The sequence below is a fragment of the Tamandua tetradactyla genome, chromosome 2, assembly GCF_023851605.1.
Source record: "Tamandua tetradactyla isolate mTamTet1 chromosome 2, mTamTet1.pri, whole genome shotgun sequence".
Classification (NCBI taxonomy): Eukaryota; Metazoa; Chordata; class Mammalia; order Pilosa; family Myrmecophagidae; genus Tamandua; species Tamandua tetradactyla.
The window spans coordinates 190,911,396-190,930,223 of record NC_135328.1 but is presented as its reverse complement, the minus strand read 5'-3'; the positions used below and the strand labels follow the sequence as shown (position 1 = coordinate 190,930,223).

The 18,828-nt window shown below is 51.9% G+C and overlaps 1 protein-coding gene across 2 annotated transcripts; it reads left to right on the top strand.

The window, feature by feature from the left end:
- The first annotated feature begins 11,959 nt into the window (after positions 1-11,959).
- On the top strand, positions 11,960-16,015 carry GJB5 (gap junction protein beta 5). Of its 2 annotated transcripts, none has more exons than XM_077137207.1 (2): positions 11,960-12,191; positions 14,184-16,015. In XM_077137207.1, exon 2 carries the CDS (start codon positions 14,206-14,208, stop codon positions 15,025-15,027), a length of 822 nt encoding a protein of 273 aa, XP_076993322.1. In that variant the 5' UTR covers positions 11,960-12,191; positions 14,184-14,205; the 3' UTR covers positions 15,028-16,015. The 2 variants fall into 2 exon arrangements, with proteins under 2 accessions (XP_076993322.1, XP_076993313.1); XM_077137198.1 differs by having other exon boundaries at positions 11,965-12,191; positions 14,181-16,015.
- The last annotated feature ends 2,813 nt before the right edge of the window (positions 16,016-18,828 follow it).

The following is an 18,828-nucleotide window of genomic DNA, read 5'->3' as shown; positions in this document are numbered from 1 at the left end:
GAGGCGGGGAGAAACCTTCCTCCATCACCACCGCGAAGGCATAAGCGTGGAAGTGCAGCCCTGTGCCCCAAAGCCCACCGAGGATGGCCGTCAGTGCCGCTCACAAGCCCCTCCCCCCAGGCCTCCGCCTCAGGGGTTAGAATCACCTCTCCCCCCCACTCACATACGGGCACGCACAACCCTGCATCGAGGCCCTTTTCTTTCCTTATGATGAGTCTCTCACTCAGGATCCCCAACAGGTTAGAAGCATAAATAAGTCAACCCGCCATGAACTGGCTGCGGGTAGGAGACATGTCAATCACTGCCCTGCCAAGTAGACCAGCCACGTTCTATAACGATAATAATAATAACTGGTAGCCATAGAGTGTTTACTCTGTGCCAGGCACTGCCCTAATTGCTTTGCACATGTTTATTATTTAATCCTCACGGCAACCCTATGAGGAGTGAGCTAGTAATGAATGGAAAGCACAGAAAGGTGGAGTATTTCCTAAGGTCACACAGGAAAGAAGTGGGGATTCAAACCCCAGCTATCTGGCAGCAGAACCCAAGCCTGTACCACTCGGCTGAACTGCCCTGTGTGCCGCAGCTGTTCAAGTCACAGCCGCTTTGACCCAAGAGTGACCAGCTGGGCCAATCAACTGCTCCTGCAGAATCGGGACTTGGAAGCAGAGGCTACAGAGGCCAAAAGGAGAAGCTGAGCTTCACAATAAAGTGCTGAGGGCAAAACTGCCCTTAGTGCTTAGTGTAACCTGAAACCTATATATAAAGAAGGGCAGAGCAGCAGTGCAAATGAGAGCCAAGATGAGATAACCAAAAAGTTCCTAGAAGAGAAGCCTGGAGAGAGAGAGAGCTCTGTGCTACTGGCTCGAGTTTCAGGCTGGTGGAGGCCTCGTGGTCCAGCAGCTCCTGCCCTCAGAGTCCTGGAAGAACTGCTGCAGGGCCCCTTTATGAGGCAAGCTTGAAAAGGTCTCCCATCCTGCCTATCAGCAGAGCTCTGACCAGAGCATACTGTGTGACCGTGGGTCTGTTACTTAACCTCTCTGAGCCTTGAATCATCCTCCACAAAGTGGAAGTTTTTGAGAATTCAAATAAATACCATATAGGAAGCACCTCTCTATGTTGCTGGCACAAAGCAGGTGCATAGTCAGTAGTGGATGCTGTCAGGAGATTTCTGGCACTTTTCCCCCCACCCGCACCCCCACCCTCTTAGTGAACTGAATCCTGAGTCAGCACTGCTTGGACTCCAACTAGGGCCCTGGTGACACTCGGCACATGAAGCCATAAGTGAGGGTCCTGAACAGGGCACCCAGCATGCCACGGAGTCCTCATGTGCCCAGTCTGGGGGAGAACACTGCCCTGTGGCACTTGCATCAATTTCCTGCACCCCAGTTCCATCTGGGGCCTTGACCGCTGCCCAACCCTTATCAAACCCCTTTCTTTTCCCCCAGCCAACTGCTGGAATCTGCTCTATTTTTTTTAATACACTATTAATTTGGAGTACAGAGAGTGCCCACATACCTTCATGTAGCTTCCCCTCATGTGGCCATCTTATACCTTACATCACCATGGCACATCCATCGACACAAACAATACTGTAAGCCAAAATCCAGAGTTATTCAGATTGCAACTCCACCACTGTCCTTTTTCTGCTCTATTTTTAAATTTACTAGGCATTCTGTGCTAGGATAAAAAATGTCCTAGACCTGGCCCTACCCTCAAGGAGCTCAAAAGCTAGGGGAAGGACAGATATGAAAATAAGACAATTACCCAGATTGCAAGATCTAAATAGAAGAAGCACAGTGTGCTGGGGCGGGGGGGGGGTGGGGGGGTAGGCAGCATGTCACAAAGAAGTGGCGCTTAGTTCCAACGGGTAGGGAGGGCCCCAGCCTGAGCTGAGCCTTGGACAAGTGGTGTTGGCTCTCTTTTCTTCTTTCACCATCCACAGAAGTCACCACTTCTCCCCAGGGACCCACCTGAGTCCAGACCAGAAACAGCTCTGCCTCTGGTTAACTGCAGGTTAACTACAGGCTGTTTACTGGTGACTTACCCCTGAGGACAAAGGTCACATCACCGAGTGCGTTAAGAGCATATGCTTTGAAGGCAGACAAATAGACACCAAACCCCGGCTTAACTTCTGTGTGACTCTGAGCAGGTGACTTAACCTCTCTGAGCTTCCATTTCCTTGCTTTTTGCCTTCATCTCTCGCCATCTCTATTTCAGACCTTGCATCTCAGTCTTTCTATTAGACACAGTCTATTCCTGTCTCTAGTTCATCTCGTTTCAGCCTTGCTTGGCCTTGGCCCTTCCCCTCCCACCAAACCCCTTAGAGTCCCATTAATTTTGAGAGGCTGTCTATGGATTGCCTCCTGGCCCAGTCTTGGGGCTCAGAGAGCTGCATAATTATCCACTCAGAGCCAAGGGGAAGCAATAACCGGCTCTCCCTCCCTCCTTCCCTGCCTGCCTCACTCTCATCCATTTGGCTCAAACATCCCCAGGGAAGCCGATTATGGAGGGGCCTGCTGGGTGAAGAGGGGTGGGGAAACTCATTACCTTGCTGAAGTTCAGAGACAGTGAATGGGGGAGCATCCTCTGCCGCATACTTAGGCCAGGGTTTGCCCAACATCCCAGGCCTTGGCCCTTTTGTCTGTCCTGGGCATCTCAACTTAGTCTCTGCACTCCAGCCTCTCCCCAGGCCCCTCTAACAGCACCTCCATAGCTGGGCACGCCAACTCTCCCTAGCAGATCAGCTTCCCCCCTCCGCCGCCACCCCCACCCTCCACACTGCCCACTCCTGATGCCCTGAAGCACCAGCCACCGAGCTCTCAAAGGGCTGGAATCATCTCTCGTCCCCTCCCTTTGCTTCATTCCCCTTGGCTAATCGGTCATCAAACCCCCAAAATGTTTTCAGCCACAACCACACATTTTTCTGTTTACTTCAGAACACCAGACCCAGTTTTGATGCCTTATAAGTTCACCTGGGAAGCCCTTCAGACTGGACATGGCCAGCCTGACCGCATCATCTCCCCACCCTGAAATCTCCCACCCTATTCCACTTCCTCTGCCTCTATGCATGGCATTCCCGTACCCATCAATGACACTGAACCACTCCATCTCTTCCCACCCCATCCACAAACAGCCCAACAGTCCCCCATGTTGTGGTCATTGGGCTTTGTGGTCAGCATGACCTGAACTATAATCTCAGCTCCATCATTTCCTAACTGTGTGACGTGGAGTCTATTGCTTCACTTCTGACCCTCAGTTTTATCATCTGTAAAATGGGGGCAAGGCCATTGTAGCCCTGTAAAATGAGGGGTGCAGGGCTATTGGAAAGAGGGGTTGAGAATGTCCAGGATTAAAATCTCAAATGCCCACAAGAGCCAGGCAAATAACATATGAGTGGGCCTGGAGGGGACTGTGGCAAACTGAGGAACAGGGGCCCCCACACGGGAGTTGCTCATCAAATCCAATCACTCATCCCATGGTAAGTTTACGCCCCATGTTGCTAGCTCTCCCCGTTCTCCAAGAGCACCCCCAAACCATGTTCCCACGTGGAACCACCAGGTTTGCATATGCCGGCACTTAATTGAAATGTTTCTTTAGCACCGCAAAGGCTGAACAAAACATTTGCCTCTGGGTCACCAGTTTGTGCACCCTGATGTATGCAAGGAGCTATATAACAGAGTTGATAAGCATTAATCCCCTTCTCTGCCTTTATGGATTCTCTCAAAAGGGAAAAAAAAAACGCTCTCTTCAAGCCATTCCTCCCATTTCACTCCCATCACCATCGCCATCGCCATGCAGCCCTCTGTGGTGAGCAGCACTCACCAGCCTGTCTGGCCCACCCTGGCATCCCCCACGGCTGACCTGGTGGAATGAAGCTCTTCGCTTGGTCCGACACTTCATCATTGACAAAGCCCTCTCCCTTTCATGTTCCCATTTTATCTTTGCAACAATCTGCAGGAAAGTTATTATAAACCTCAATTTTCAAAGGAGGGAAGTGAGGTCCACAGGACAAAAGTCAGTCAACAAGTATTCATTAAACACCTACTATGCACCAGGCGCTGTTAAATGGCAAGCCACAGTGAAAGTATTTTCACTGGCAAGTGACAGAGGTCAAATTTTAAACAGCCTCAAGCAGAAGGGATGAGGCCGTGGCTTATATATGTATGCAGGAAGGAAAATAATGTTGCTGGGCTGCAAAGGTCAGCAGAGCTGGGGACGCAGATGCTTTCCACGTACTCACTTGCTCATGTCTCGTTTCTATGCTGATATCACTCTCATCCAGCAGAGCTGTGTCTCCTCACACAGGCCACCAGCAGGTCCAGAGCCTCTCTTCTCACCGGGTTAAATGTTAGATAAGAACTGAGACTCACTCTCCCTGTCCCATGTGCAAAGGTTCCAGGGAAGAATACTTACTAGGTCAGCTTGGGTTAAGTTGTCACATTGGACCCATCCATTGAGCAAGGAGAATGTTCTCTGGATCATCATTGGATGATGAGCTCAATTTTGAACCAATCCCATATCTGGGCCAATCAAGAGTCAGCAAGAAAGCAAACCCAGTGAGAAGAGGCAGCTGGTTAAAGTAAGGCTAGGAAATCTTCCCAGGAAATGAGAATGCTATTCTATTCAAACAGGAGATACTGTCTTAGTCTAGGTGCCACCAGATGCTGAGACTGAGATAAACAACTGAGACTGATGCAAGGTGTTTATTTAGGAGGCGATCCCAGGAAATGTGAGAATGGAAAAGGGAAGGGTGGCAGAGAGGCAGCTGGTGAAGGGTGTATGGTTGAGCACGTTACCTTCATGGGAAACTGGGCTTAGTCCTGCTGCCCATGGCTCTGGGAAATGGTGTGGAACACAGGCCTCATTGTTATTCCAAGCAAGGGGAGCAGGAGCTGGAGAATTTATCCCCTAACTCCCATCAGTTAGGACTGCAGCCAGTGGGGTGAAAATTCCCTGGCACTTCCCGCCTGTCCCATGCCCAGGCAACCTGAGAGAACCCCAGACAGAGTGGCAGTGGTTGGACATTCTGCAAATCTCCATGCTCTACCAAGGTCCTCCCGAAATGGAGCAAGCCGAGGAGGTATGGCGTGGACCCTGGCAGCACCTGCTACATGCACTGATCACCTGATGGAATGCAATTTAAACCCAGATCTGTCTGACTGTTTCCAGTAAACCAGGTGGTCTCCTCTCTAGGCCACGACTGACCAGAGCTCCTGAGCATCCAGGCCAGGGTTCAAAAGAGAGGGCCCTGGGTTTAAAATAGTACCAGGAGAGATGTGCTGGCCAAGTCACAAGGACTGCTCACCAGTCCTTGAGTCCTCTACAAGGGAGGCCCCAGAGGGACACAGACAAGCTGTCCAGGGACAGCAGGGCCCTAGGTGATTGGGGCCATTTGAATGAGTCTTACTGTGGGCCTGGCTGGAGGGATGAGGAGGCGTGAAGCCTGGAGCCCTCAGCCTCAGGAACAGAGGTTCTTCCTACAGCGATTGCTTCCAGGACCCAGCCCTTCGAGAGCCTCTAAAATAGTAGGGAAATGCCAAGGGCCCACAGCCCAGCCCCAGACCCCTCAGGCTGAGCTCAGGAGCCCAGGCAGAACTAGTGGAGTGCAGTTTAGGACCCCGGAGGACAAGCAGGTCAAGACTATGACCATTAGTCGCCACCTGGGGCCCCGGAGGACAAGCAGGTCAAGACTATGACCATTAGTCCCCACCTGGGGCCCCAGGGCACAAACAAGAATGTCCACCCTACGGGCTAGAGTGCAACAGCCTGCGCAGCAGAAAGGAAAGGAATGCATGGGGACTGTGACTCCTCAGGCTTTACATACATCCTCTCAGCTACAACACGCAGCGGCTCTGTCACCCTCCCCCACTCCCAGTCCCTGTTAGGGAACTGGGAAACTAAGGCTAGGAGAGGAAAACTGATTTGAGCAAGGCCGCATGGTTAGGGAGTGGAAGAGGTGGGATCTGCATCCATGTCTAGATGGATTCTGCCTGTCACACAACTCTTCACCCCTTCCCAACGCTGCCTCTTCTCTGCCATGTTTGTCTCCCTCCCTTCCCATTCCTGCTTTCTGGGGGGCAGGGGGCGGGGGGGGGGGGGGCCAGGGAAAGTCACGAAGTCTTCAGAGATGGGAACTCACCAGGAATTCAATTTCCATGAGAAAACAAAGCCTCTCCCAGCCTGGGCTGAAATCTAACCTCGACAAAGGAGCAGGCTTTCCTGCTAAACCTAGCCAAGAACTCAAGATTTGGGACCCTAGCCCTGCTCTTTCCCCTGAATCTATGCAACTGGGTGTCCCTACCGCCTCTCAGCAATAAGCAACTCAAGGGCAGGATTGGACTACGAAGTCCAAGTAGCCACTTACTTCTCCTCCCTCCTTCCCCAAACAGAGCTGAAGTAGACTCTTCCAAAGACTATCACCAACTAATGAAGGAAAGAAAATGGAAAGCAGCATAAACCCAGTCTCACTCCCAGCTAGTGGTCCTAACTGAGGATAACAGCTGGTTTTATTGAGGGTTTACCATGTGCCAGGCACAGGTTTTCTACATATTTTCATTGCTCTCATCCTTTCATTCATCTAATGCTTTTATGTTCCAGATCAAGAAACTGAGACCCAGAGAGGCTAAGAAACTTGCCCAGGAGTGCATAGTAGGAGAGCTGGAGTTAAAATCTAGGCAGCCCAGCTCTGGAACCCATGCTACCACAATAGTGCTTCAATGCTTTCATGCCCAGGGATTTACCAATGTTCTTAGCAACTTTTCTCTCAATAGACAGAATCATTCATCCGTTCGCCCTCAAATATGCATTAAGCATCTACTACATGCCAGGTGCTGAGCCAGGTGGTGGAGCTAGGTCAGTGACCATAGTTCCCATGGCCCAACCTCCAGACCTCCCAGGCCTGGTCTTCTTGGCAATTACAGTCTCAGGGAGGAGGGAAGATGTTAAACGCAATTGTGCAACTGTGATTGGGTCACAAAGAAGAAACACTTTGTGAAGAGATTGTACAATGGAAAACATGACCGAGTTTCAGGGAGTCAAGGAAGGCTCCCCCGAGACAGTGGCATTTCAATCAAGAGCCGAAGCTTGAGTTGATGCTAACTCAGAGAAAATGAGGAAAGAGTGTCAGGGCATACGCGCAAAGGCCCTGAACTGGGGAAGAGCTTCCTATGTTCGAGGAAGCAAAAGAAGGCAAGTGTGAATAGAGTGCAAAGATCGACCCGGCTGAGAACAAAGGAGGCTGAGGCTGGAGCGGGTGGGGCTTTACAGGCCATAAAAGCAATAGGGGATTTTATTTCATAAACAACAAGGAGCCACCCAAAGGCTTTGGACATTTGTTGTTTTTTCCTTGTACGTGATTTGCACTTTCCAAGGCTGCCTCTGCTGTGTGTGAAGAACGGATAGGAGAGGGGCAAAGTGAGAGCAGGTAATTGTTGCATGTATGATTTATGTATGTTGTATGTAAAATATTTGCACTAGAGTCTGCCACAGAGTGGATGCTTAAGAATGAAGCTGGCATTATAAAACTTGCCCCGTTTTCTGTCCTTTCCACCTTTCCTCCGTGGAATGAATGAGCACCGAGTTGGCATCCTGGCACCACATGCTGATTTATCTTGTTCCCTCAAGACCTAAAGTGTGCTCTCCATTAAGGAACGGTAGTTTGATAGTAAACTGGTAGTGTATCAGGTGGGGAGCCTATACTCCCCCTTGCCCACTACATCCAGGAGGGAGCTCTGGGGGATGGCTGGTCTCAGAGTCCAACTCCCACCCACCCCAACTCCTGTTAGCACCCACATTAACAGCAGGCAGGGGGCTCAGACCCGGCAGTGAGGCTGGGACTATCTCATACAGTTGGGGTTGAGGGAGGAGGTCAGTCTTGGCCAGCGACCCTGTCCAAACAGAGTGACTGCGGTCAGGAATGCCTGGGCTGAGCCTTTCAGGGGACACAGAGTGTCAGGTAGAGGCTGGAGATCCAGAGAGGACCAGGGCAGGAGGGGAAGAGACAGCAGGTATAAAGCAGGATGCATTTGCACGTCAGATGGATCTGCCTGTACAGCTGCTCCTATCTCCCCTGAAAAATAGCCCTTCTCTCTCTACCCACTGCCCTGCCTTCCTCCCTCCCTGAAAGCTCCCTAAAATAGTCCAGCATCTTCTCAACCTACTGTCCTCGAGCTTCTGCCCCCACCACTCTGCTGAAATCCCTCTGGCAGAAGGTACCAGAGACCTCGGACTGGCTTAGCCTCTCACAGGCGGTTTCCCTGGATCACTCATTCCGGACATTCTCCCCTCCCCCACTTTCCCTGGTTTCGACTCTTGCCTGTTTCCTAACGTGTTGGTGTTCCCCAGAGCTCCTCCTGGACCTGCTTCTCTTGATACTCAGGCTCGCTCCCAAGGCTGCCTGGTCCACTCCTGGGGTTCCTACAGCCCCCTCAAGGCTGAGGACTCTTAAAGTGTGTCTGCAGCCATCACGGCCACCTACTTGCTAACGAACAGTCCACTCTGCCGTCCACACACACCCTTTCAGGCAGCACAGGTAACGCTATCTCATTAACTCCACAAAATCTATAAATAGCCTATTCATTCCCTTCACCACCACCACCACCCCCCCATAAAGAACCTGCTTTTGCTCCTGCCCCACCATCTGCCAAATCACCAAGAACAGCAGCCTGGGAACCAGCCTGGATCTGCCTGCTACTTCACCCCATCTACCCAGCCAGCCCCTGAACACTGACAGTTCTACTCACCAACCATTCCCCCAACCCAACCCTCTCACGCATCTCTTGCTTAAATCATTGCAATAACATTTTCTCTGCAAACGTTATTTGCAAGCTCCTCCAATCCAACCTCTTCTCCCAACGAAGGAGCTTTCTAAACACACTCATCTGACCATGTCACTTCTTTGTTAAAAACTCTCCCGTGCATCCCTCTGCACACAAGATAAATCCAAACTTCTTAGCACAGCATTCCAGGTCCTTCATGCAGTCAGTCCTTGCTGACCTTGCCTTGTAGTGTCCCCATCACCGGCCCAGCCTACTCTCTAATGCTCTTCCATTCTCTTTCGCAGAGGTCCTCTGTATACTCTGTGCCCACTGCCTTGATGCTTGCCCTCTTCATCTCGTTTTGGTGAACTCCTACACATTCCTCAAGACCCAGCTAAAATATCACTTTCTCTGGGTGTCCCTGTGGCAGAACTCGACATCTGTTCTCTGTTATATGACTGTTATAGTACTTCTCATAATGCTGTAACTGATGCCTTTATGTGTCTCCTCTCTCCTGTACTTTGGGAAGAATGTAAAGAAGCATAGATGTGTGTGACTGTCTTTGCAGGTGCAAGCATTTCATTTATCATTTGTTCAGCATAAATTGAGGCCTAACTAAGCTAGCAGGCACCTTTCCAGACAGCAGGAGTGCAGGAGGGAAAAAAGCAAAGCCACCGCCCCTTGTGTGTACAGGACTGTGCACGTAGCCGTGTAAGTGTGGCTGTGTGTAGGTGTGTGTTCATGAGGGGTTGTGTTGTATTGCTGATGGAAGTGTGTTTGTGGTTCCCAGGAACACTAAATTCCAGCCATGTGTGACCCGCTGATAAAGGGCATCTTGGAAGTTAATTAGACCAACAGGCTGTGTCTGAACACTAATGAGAAACCACCCCCCCAGCCTTGCCCAACTCTCTGGACAGTCCCTGAGGACAGGGTTTCTGCCTTTTGAACCCAAAGACAACATCCATCCAAATGAGATTTTCTCAGGTGGGTGTCTCCCCCTGCCTTCTCTCCTTCCTTCCCCACATTGTGGAAAGAAAAGGCATAGGAAAGGAAAGGAAGAAAGATATAAGGATTTTTTGAGTCCCCACCAGGTGCCAGGCCTGTGCTGGCAGGCTGCACATGTACATCATGGGCAACCATGTAAAGGGCAGCCTTCCAGCTCCGGTCTGAGCACTGTCCCTCTATCGGCTCCGTTAATCAGCACATCTACCTAGGAGGCAGGTGGGGTTATGGTCCTCACCTTGCAGATAAGAAACTGTCATCTCACAACATTCTTCAGAGCTCAGATGTAGATGATACTGTCTCATTGTACGGATGAGAAAACAGATAAATTGCCCCAGGTCTGACAGTAGCAGAAGTGAGAGTCAATTCAGGTTGGGGTTTTCCGATGCAAGAGTGGAGGGCTCCAGATGTAGCCATGGGGAACTCCAGAGGCAAAAGCATGGAGTTTCAGATCTAGGTGTCTGAGATCTGAGATGCAGGGGTGCAGAGCTGCAGACATAGGACTGGGGTCCCAGACATGGGGGTGCAGGGCTCCACATGAAGGGGACTGGACCCCAGATTCAGGAGTATGAGATCCACATGCAGGGGTATGGGATCCAGGTGCAGCACTGTGGGGTTCCAGATTCAGGGGAGTGGGACTTCAGTACTGTCACGTGGGGGGGGGGGGCCAGATGTTGAAGCATGGGGTTCCAAATGCGGGTGAGCAGTGCTCCAGGTATAGGGGGGGTGGTCCCACATGCAGGTATGTGAGGCTCCAGATAATGGTTGGTGGGACTTTAGTGCAGGGGTGTGAGACTAGATGCAGATGGGTGGGGCTCTGATTCAGGTGTGTGGGACTCCAGGTGCGGGGCTGTGGGGCTCCAGGTGCGAGGCTGTGGGGCTCCAGGTGCGGGGCTGTGGGGCTCCAGGTGCAGGGCTGTGGGACTCCAGGTGCAGGGCTGTGAGGCCCCAGGTGTGGGGCTGTAGGGACTTCAGATGTAGGGGTGTGGGAGTCCAGGTGCAGGAGTCCATTGTCCTAAGGCAATTTTACCTGTTCACAGATATGCCGCCCCCATCAAACTGTGACGCACCTGCTCTGGGTGCTCATCCAGTTCCAGCTCCAGTCTGGAGGAACTCGTTCCAAGGCCTTGCTTAGATCAGTAGGTCTCTGGGGCTCCTCATCTATGGGCCTCCCACAAGCTGGAGACTCGGCCTGGCCTCTACTGATCCTCCCTTTGTCTCTGTAGCCCCAGCACCAGGCACTTAGTAGGTGCCTCAGGCATGATTCTAGAATAGGAAACAATGCTGGGTGGACAGGTCGTTGTGTGCAGTGTTGTGGGTTAGGGGGTGGTCCTGTTGGGGGGTGGAGGGGCAGTTATATGTGCAGGGGGTGGTGAGGAAGGGATTCAGTGTGTGTGAATTGGGAAGGGGCTGGGACTGTGTGTGCAGGAGGGTGTGTGACCTGATGTGCAACACCTCATGGAGTCGTTGTTAGGGTGCAAAACTGAACAGGATGGCAGGGGTGGGAGGTAGGGGTCTGGGCCTAGAAGACTATTTGTTGGCCTCTTAAGGTCATGAGAGACTGGGCAGAGATTTCCAGGCAAAAGAGACTTGTCAGCTGGTAATCAAGGGTCAAGTTGGTGAGTTTCCAGGGGTCAGGGGATGGCTGCTTTATGCCCTGCCCACAAGCCCCTAAAAATGTCTATTGATATGAATTGATTTGTTGGGTCCTACCTAGAACGAGCTCAATTAGGATAAATTATTCCAGGGTCTGACAGGGCTGCGATGATGTGGAAGTTCAAGGCTTTGGAAGACCAGAGGTAACCCTCAGCTACCTGGAGTGGGAAGCAATCAGAGCAGGCTTCTAAGAGCTGGCCAGGCGAGGAAGGAGGAGAGGAGCATCCAGGTGGAATCATCTGGGCCAGTGAAAGAGTTTGGGAGTCATGAAGTTTCCAATGGTAATTGAAGCCATGAGAATGGAAGGCCACTGAAGAGTAACCAGAGAGAGGAGGAGAATCTAGACCGTGACACCCCAGAGAAGGGATCTAAGAAGTAGCAGTAGAGAAGGATATGAGGACAGGACAGGACTCAGCTCCCCTCACTCCCACCCAAAACTAGAGAAGGGAGGATGAGCAGGGGTCAGAGTGGACCTGTGATTCTCCCCAGAGAAGATGACGAGATTCTGGATCCACAGCCCTGGGAGGAGTGAGCCCCAAGTTTCCAGGGCCTCATCAGAGGCAGTTCTGGGGACCCAGCCAATGACAGCACCGGCCGTAGCTCCTCCTCTCGGCTGGCAGGCACACACCCATGCTGTCTGTGGGTTCAAGGTCCCAGGAACCAGCTTCCCCAGAAAACCTCCCTGGTTATGACATGAATCCCAACCGCCTGCTGAGTCCCGCCACCGGCTATCAGGAGGTTGTACCTGGAGAACCCTGAGGAGCAGCGGTCCAGGTAAGGGTAACTGTGTCCAGATGGCAGGGGGCAAGGGGAGACTTCTCTCCTGGGGAGTGGGGAGGGGTGGCCTGCCTGGGTACGGATAATAGAGGAATAAAGGGCTCCTCCCCTCTGCTCTGGACTTTTTCTGCTCTCCCCAGCAGGACAGAGCGGGGAGCTGGGCCTGAGTGGGAGAGGGGCTAATGCGGCCATGCAAGCTGAGCAGGCAGAGCCCTCTGCCTGGGCTTGCACAGCCCCACCCTGCCTCATCCACCAGAGAGCCCCTGGGAGCTCCCTGGGTGTTACCTGAAAAGCTGCCAGTAGTTCCGCCCTCCTGAGGCAGAACAAAGCAGACAAAGCAGACAAGCTGGTGGTTCAGAGCAGGAACCCCATGCCCAAGCAGTGGAGAGGCTGCTTGCTTGAGAGACCCCACAGGTCTCCCTCACCCACGATCCACATGGTAGAGGAGGGAGTGGCCACAGTCGACAGGTAGCTCACCCAGCGTGCAGAGTCCCACAGGGCAGGATCTGGGGCCAGTCTGCCTAGGTTCAAATCCCAGCTCTGCTGTTAACCAGCTGTGTGATTATACACGAATTGACCACCCTCTCTGTGCTCCACTTTCCTCATCTGTTTTGGGAATAAAAAGCATCATGCACTGAGTGCATGGGTAGTTCAGGGGTTAGAATGCCCACCTTTCATGTGGGAGACCCAGATTCGATTCCTGGACCATGTACCTAAAAAAAAAAAAAAGCATCATGAGCCTTCATAAGGCCACTGAGAGCAAACAACATATTGATTCATGTAGAGGGCTTAGAAAATAGCACAGCATCAACACTCAATAAATGTTAGCTCGTCCACAGCAGGTGTGCAGGGAGTCAAGGAGCGTGGCGACCTTCAGCCGCCCTTTGAGCAAGAGGCTGGGTGGAGAGGCTCCCAGAGCCCTTGGGTGCACAGCAGGTGAGACCACTGTGCATGGGTCTCAGGGGACCCCCCAGGAACCAGGCAGAGGGCTTCCACCTCCCCCTCCACACAGCAGTCACCTTCCTTAGGGAGAGGTAAATCAGATCCCTGTGTGTCCATTGGGTCTCACTCACCAGGAGAACTAACCAGGGCATCTTTGCCCATTTTGGCATCCTGATAAGGTTGTTCCACCAGATGACAAAAGATGTCAGGGGGACCCAGAGTTCTGTGGTCAAGGGAGTTTGGGCAATGCCACACGTTCTTTCCCTCTTTTGGAGATTCACATTGCAAATTTATTAGCATGGTCGAGTAAAGGTACCTGTTAAACTTTGCCGGACCCAGTGTGTGCCCCCCTTTCTTGAATACAGAATCCATTTCTCTCACCATCAAACAGGGTTCCATGGAACACTGGCTTGGGAAACACTGGAATACCAGGCTATTGCTAGGAAGCTTATTTTATAAACAGAAATGATGCTCCTGCTTTGTCCTTCAGCTGGACTGCCGTTGGCCTTGCTTTCAGCAAGTTGCACCTGAGCAATGCACTGCCAGGATATGTAAGGGGTGATAGGCCCGATGGAGTTTTGGGAACAAGGTTCCAGCCTCTTCCCCAGCCCCGCCCTCCCAGCCAGGTGAGGGGTGAAGAGCAGGTTCCCCTGGGAAGGGGGCTATCTATGGGGAGAGCTGTCTCAGAGAGGGGAGCAGAAGTCATTTCAAGGCTCTGCCCTCAGGGGAGGGAAGAGTGTTCAAACTCCATAACTCGACACTCTCCAGGACTACAAGGTCAGTGTCAAGGGCCCTTGGAGAACTGAGTGGCTTCCGGGCCTGGCTTTGACCCACTTTTATAGCTAAGGGTTGGATTCTGGACCTTACCTGTGCTCAAATCCCAGCTCTACACTGAGTAGCTGTGTGACCTTGTATAACCCACCTAACCCTGTAAAACTAGGACAGTAATAGAACCTAGCTCCTATGGCTGCTGGGAGGATTCAATACGACGACAGAGTGAGCTTTCTATAAATGTGGGCAATTATTATTATCTTTTTCCTGTAGTAGCAGCTGACGCTTGGGATCCACCATGAACTGGGGTGCCTTCGAGGACCTTCTGAGCGGGGTCAACAAGTACTCCACAGCCTTCGGGCGCATCTGGCTGTCGCTGGTCTTTATCTTCCGGGTGCTGGTATACCTGGTGGCAGCTGAGCGCGTGTGGAGTGACGACCACAAGGACTTCGACTGCAACACCCGCCAGCCAGGCTGCACCAATGTCTGTTTCGACGAGTTCTTCCCCGTGTCCCACGTGCGCCTCTGGGCCCTGCAGCTCATCCTGGTCACGTGCCCCTCGCTGATGGTGGTCATGCACGTGGCCTACCGCAAGGCTCAGGAGAAGAAGCAGCGAGAGGCAGGTGGGGACAGCGGCAGGCACATCTACCAGACCCCGGGCCAGAAGCGGGGTGGGCTCTGGTGGACGTACGTCTGCAGCCTGGTCTTCAAGGCAGGCGTGGATGCCACCTTCCTCTACCTGTTCCATTCATTCTACCCCAGGTATACCCTCCCTCCTGTGGTCAAGTGCCACGTGGCTCCCTGTCCCAACACTGTGGACTGCTTCATCTCCAAGCCCTCGGAGAAGAACATCTTCACGCTTTTCATGGTCGTCACCGCTGTCATCTGCATCTTGCTCAACCTGGCAGAGCTGATCTACCTGGTGAGCAAGAGGTGCCATGAGTGTCTGGCCGTGAGGAGAGCCCAGGCCACATCCCTGGGGCATCACCCGGACTTTGCCACCTCTTCCTGCAAACCAAGCGACCTCCTTTCAGGTGACCTCATCTTTCTGGGATCAGATACTCAACCTCCTCTCTTACCGGACCACCCTCAAGACCCTGTGAAGAAAACAGTTCTGTAAAAGGGGCAGCCAGGACCAGGCTGCCCAGTGAGGCCTGGGATGGGGAGGTCAGCAGTATCTTTGCCAGCAGGGCTGGGACTCTCACAGATGCACTCTGGGGATAGGGGAGCTGAGTGGTGAATTGGGGGGGAAGGCAAGGGGGAGGACTTGGGCAGGCTGGGATCAAATCCCTATTCTTCACCTCCAGCCACCTGCTCCAGCTGTGTGGTCTTGGGCAAGTTACTCCTCTGCTCTGTGCCACTGTTTTCCTTTTCTTAAAATGAACATACTGATGCCCACTCATGGGGTTGATGTGAGGAAGGTTTAATAGGAGAATGGATGTACAGGAGTCACCAAGTATGGGGCCTATGGTCAGGGCTTAATAAAGGGCAACTCGTTCACTGACTCAAGGTGCCCTTTGGTCCTTTGGCCCTTGTGATCCTTGTCAGGTCATTGTTTCCATCCGCTGCCCCTGCCAAAGGGCTGCACTTGATCCAGCAGGTGAGGGGCCGTGCTGTGCCCCAGAATAGGGGTCCCCTGACCTCCAGAAGACCATGGCCTGAGCTCATGCTCAACCCTAGCCTTTATTCCTACTTACAGTTTTAGCACAGAGTTTAATTGTGGCAAGCTATGTGGGTGGCAAAGGAAAGCACACAGACCCAAGAGCCAGATCACCTACCTTGGAATCTAAGTTCCACAGGCTCAGGGAAAGTGACTCCAACTCCTTTCAAAAATGGAACCACAGTTTTCAACCCCCAGACATTTCCCAATCAATAGAGGAGTAGGGCTGTTCTCTGTAAATTCCTGCAGTCACTTGTGCGATTTCAACAACGCACCGACTGGTCATCCAGATACTTATCACACATCAGTCCACTGATACCCCCCCCACCCCCACCCCTGAGGAGCTGTTACTTTTTTGGTCATGGATGTTTTTTTCTTTTGAAACCACGAAAACTCTGGATTTTGTGTAACATGCTTCATCTGGAGAATAAAACATCACTGAGCTGTATGACTGCGCCAGTCGTTTAACTTCTCTGTACTTGGTTTCTGCATCTGAAATGGGCTATTAAAATAGTGCCTATCTCATAAAAAAAAAAAAAAATTGGTCAGTAACACCTACCCTGCAGAGTTCTGATGAGGATCTGATGTGCTTACGGCTGTGGAAGGGGTGAACCAGCTGTCAAAAGCCAGACCAATGTTAATCACTGGTTTGGGGAAGTGCTTGAGGGAACTGAGGCAGAGGGCCCCTCCCTGGCTGCACATTAACCCTCACTGTCCTGCAGGGATGCCGGCTCAAGGGCCTGCTGCAGCCCATGCTGGGACACACTGGGGCTTCCCTAGAGGCCTCCCCCAGGGTGCCAGAGAAAACTTTTCTGGTCCAGAAAAGTCGTGGAGGGGTCTGCCTCTCCCATCCCACATACAACCCAAGAGAGTCAAGCTCAGCAGAAAGCAACCATCTCCAGAGGCTTCCCCCACCCACTAGGACGCCTTCCTGGACTGAATCAAATCAAAGTTGCTCCTTTCCATAAATGTCAGCTTTAGATAAGGACCTCAGAACCAGACTTCCAGAGAAGAGGTCAGAGGAGAGGCCTGGAGCGGGGCGGGGGGTGGGGGGAGGCCGAGGGAAGGGGGAGGGGTTTCAACCCTGGCCTGAGCATGATAATTCCAGGCTCCTGCCCCTCTCAACTGCAGTCTCGCCACACACCTGCCAGCCCTGGGAGCCAGGCCCAAGCCATGCCGGAGAGAAGGTGTGGGCCAGGGGAGAAGAGCTGCAGGTATTTGTTCTGAATATGCACCAGGGGAAGCCTGCCTGCCGATCATGACCACTCACTCTCACTTGGCTCATTGGCTCAGGTAGCCCCACCCAGCAGGGGACTGAGGAACAAAAGCTGACTCCAGAAGATGAGGGTCCAAGGACAAGACAGCACTGCCAGCCCCAGGCAGGGTGAGGAACAAAAGGGAGGGCGGCTGGGCTGAGGACACCAAGGACCTCCAGCTAGGGGCTGGGCTTCAGGAAGAAGGCCAGAGGGGCAGAGTCCCTGGAGAAGTCCCGGGGACGCTCTTCTTGCATCCAAGGAAAGGGAATATCTTGCCAGACCAAAGGGAGGGCAGAGGACCAGAGATGAGACAAGGAAGAGGAGAAATGTGGTTTCAATTCAGTTTAACAAACATTTATTGCATGTCTGCTGGGCCAGGCCGGATGCTGGGTCTGACAGAGATGAATGAGACAAGAGTCTCCTCTAGCAGCTGGCAGTCAAGAAAGGCAGGTGATGGGGGCCCAGCCTCTCCAGAACATCAGCTAGTTCCATCTCCCTACCCCATATTATTGACAGCTCCTTCCAACATGAAAGTATTAGAATGGCCAGAGCCCAAATACCCCTAAAGAGTGGGAGAAAGATCAAAGGTGATGGTGGAGTTACACAGAGAAGGTAGGGTTTAACGAATGAGTATGATTGCTGAATCATTATATTGATATCTCTTTTAGTCTCCAGTATCTTAAAGCAGCTAGAAGTGAAAACCTAAAATTGTGGAATTGTAACCCATCCAAACTCTGAAATCTGTTCTACAACTAATTGTTGCACTGTGCTTTGAAATGTATTCCTTTTTTGTATATATGTTATTTTTCTCAAAAAAAAGAAAAGAAAAAGATTGTGATGATAGGAAAATATTTATTCCTTCTAGCCTCCAATGTTCTGGAGCAGCTAGAAGGAAAAATCTGAAAGGATGGTACGGTAGCCCATGACAAACTGTGGGAGCTGTCCTGTAACTACTTGTTGAAGAGTGCTTTGAAAACTATTGCTTTTTTCTTTCATTGCTTTGTATATATGCTATATTAAACAATAAAAAAAAGCTTAAAAAAGAGAAAAGAAAAAAACAAAGGCAGGTGAACAGTCCACTTGGATCCATGAGATGCCTTCTGCCAAGGGAGATGGAGAAGCGTGCTCAGTGTCCAGGGCCAGAGCAGGCTTCCCGGAGACTCTGAGCAGCCTCTGAAGAGTCTGAGAGCTGACCTGGGCACAGGGGCAGGAAAGAGTTGGGGGTAGGGACACAGAACAGAATACTGAATAGAAATAATGGGAAAATAGCCTCTGGGCAGCCTGAGGAAAGGGGGTATCCCTAAGAGAGAGTAATCCCCATGTCTGTCTCTTCCCAAGTCTCTTCCTAAAGCTGGAATGGCTGGAATTCTAAAGAAACCCAGGGTGGTCAAGATGGTCAGCCCTGGGGCCCAGCACCGATGCAGGAGGGGTGGCAGGAATGCTGCCAAACCACCATGGTTCCAAAGAACCTTCTGTTTAGTTTGGGAGGGAACGTCAGGGTTGGGAATATCCCTGGAACTAGAGTTGGAGGAGAATGGAGATTGTTCCGGGACCTGCCAGAGAGGCTGATATGAACATACCCGCACAGGGCTCAGCTCCATAAAAACTGATCGAAGCCAAGGACCGATAAGGCCACGTCTCCCTCCCCTCCTGGATGCTGATGGGAGAGTTGACTATGCAAGCAGTGCCTTTTTGCTCTCTTTACAGGTTGTGTGACCAGTACAGCTAAAACTTGGGGCAAAAGAGATTGGCTGGCCTGTCCCTGCAAGGTCATTAACATTTGTATTTATCTATTGCCTTATAGAATAAAATACGCCCTGACTTTGGGACTGGAAGACGGAGGCTCAAGACCAGCTCTGCTGCTTCTGGTGGAAGGGCTGGGGCTGGTCCCGTGCCCCTTCCGGGCCTCACGTAGCCTGCTCCCCTGAGAAACAGGGATAACAGTAGACCAGGCCAAGTCCCCGTGAGTGAGGACACGATGACACGGCGCTTGCAAAAGGGGTTT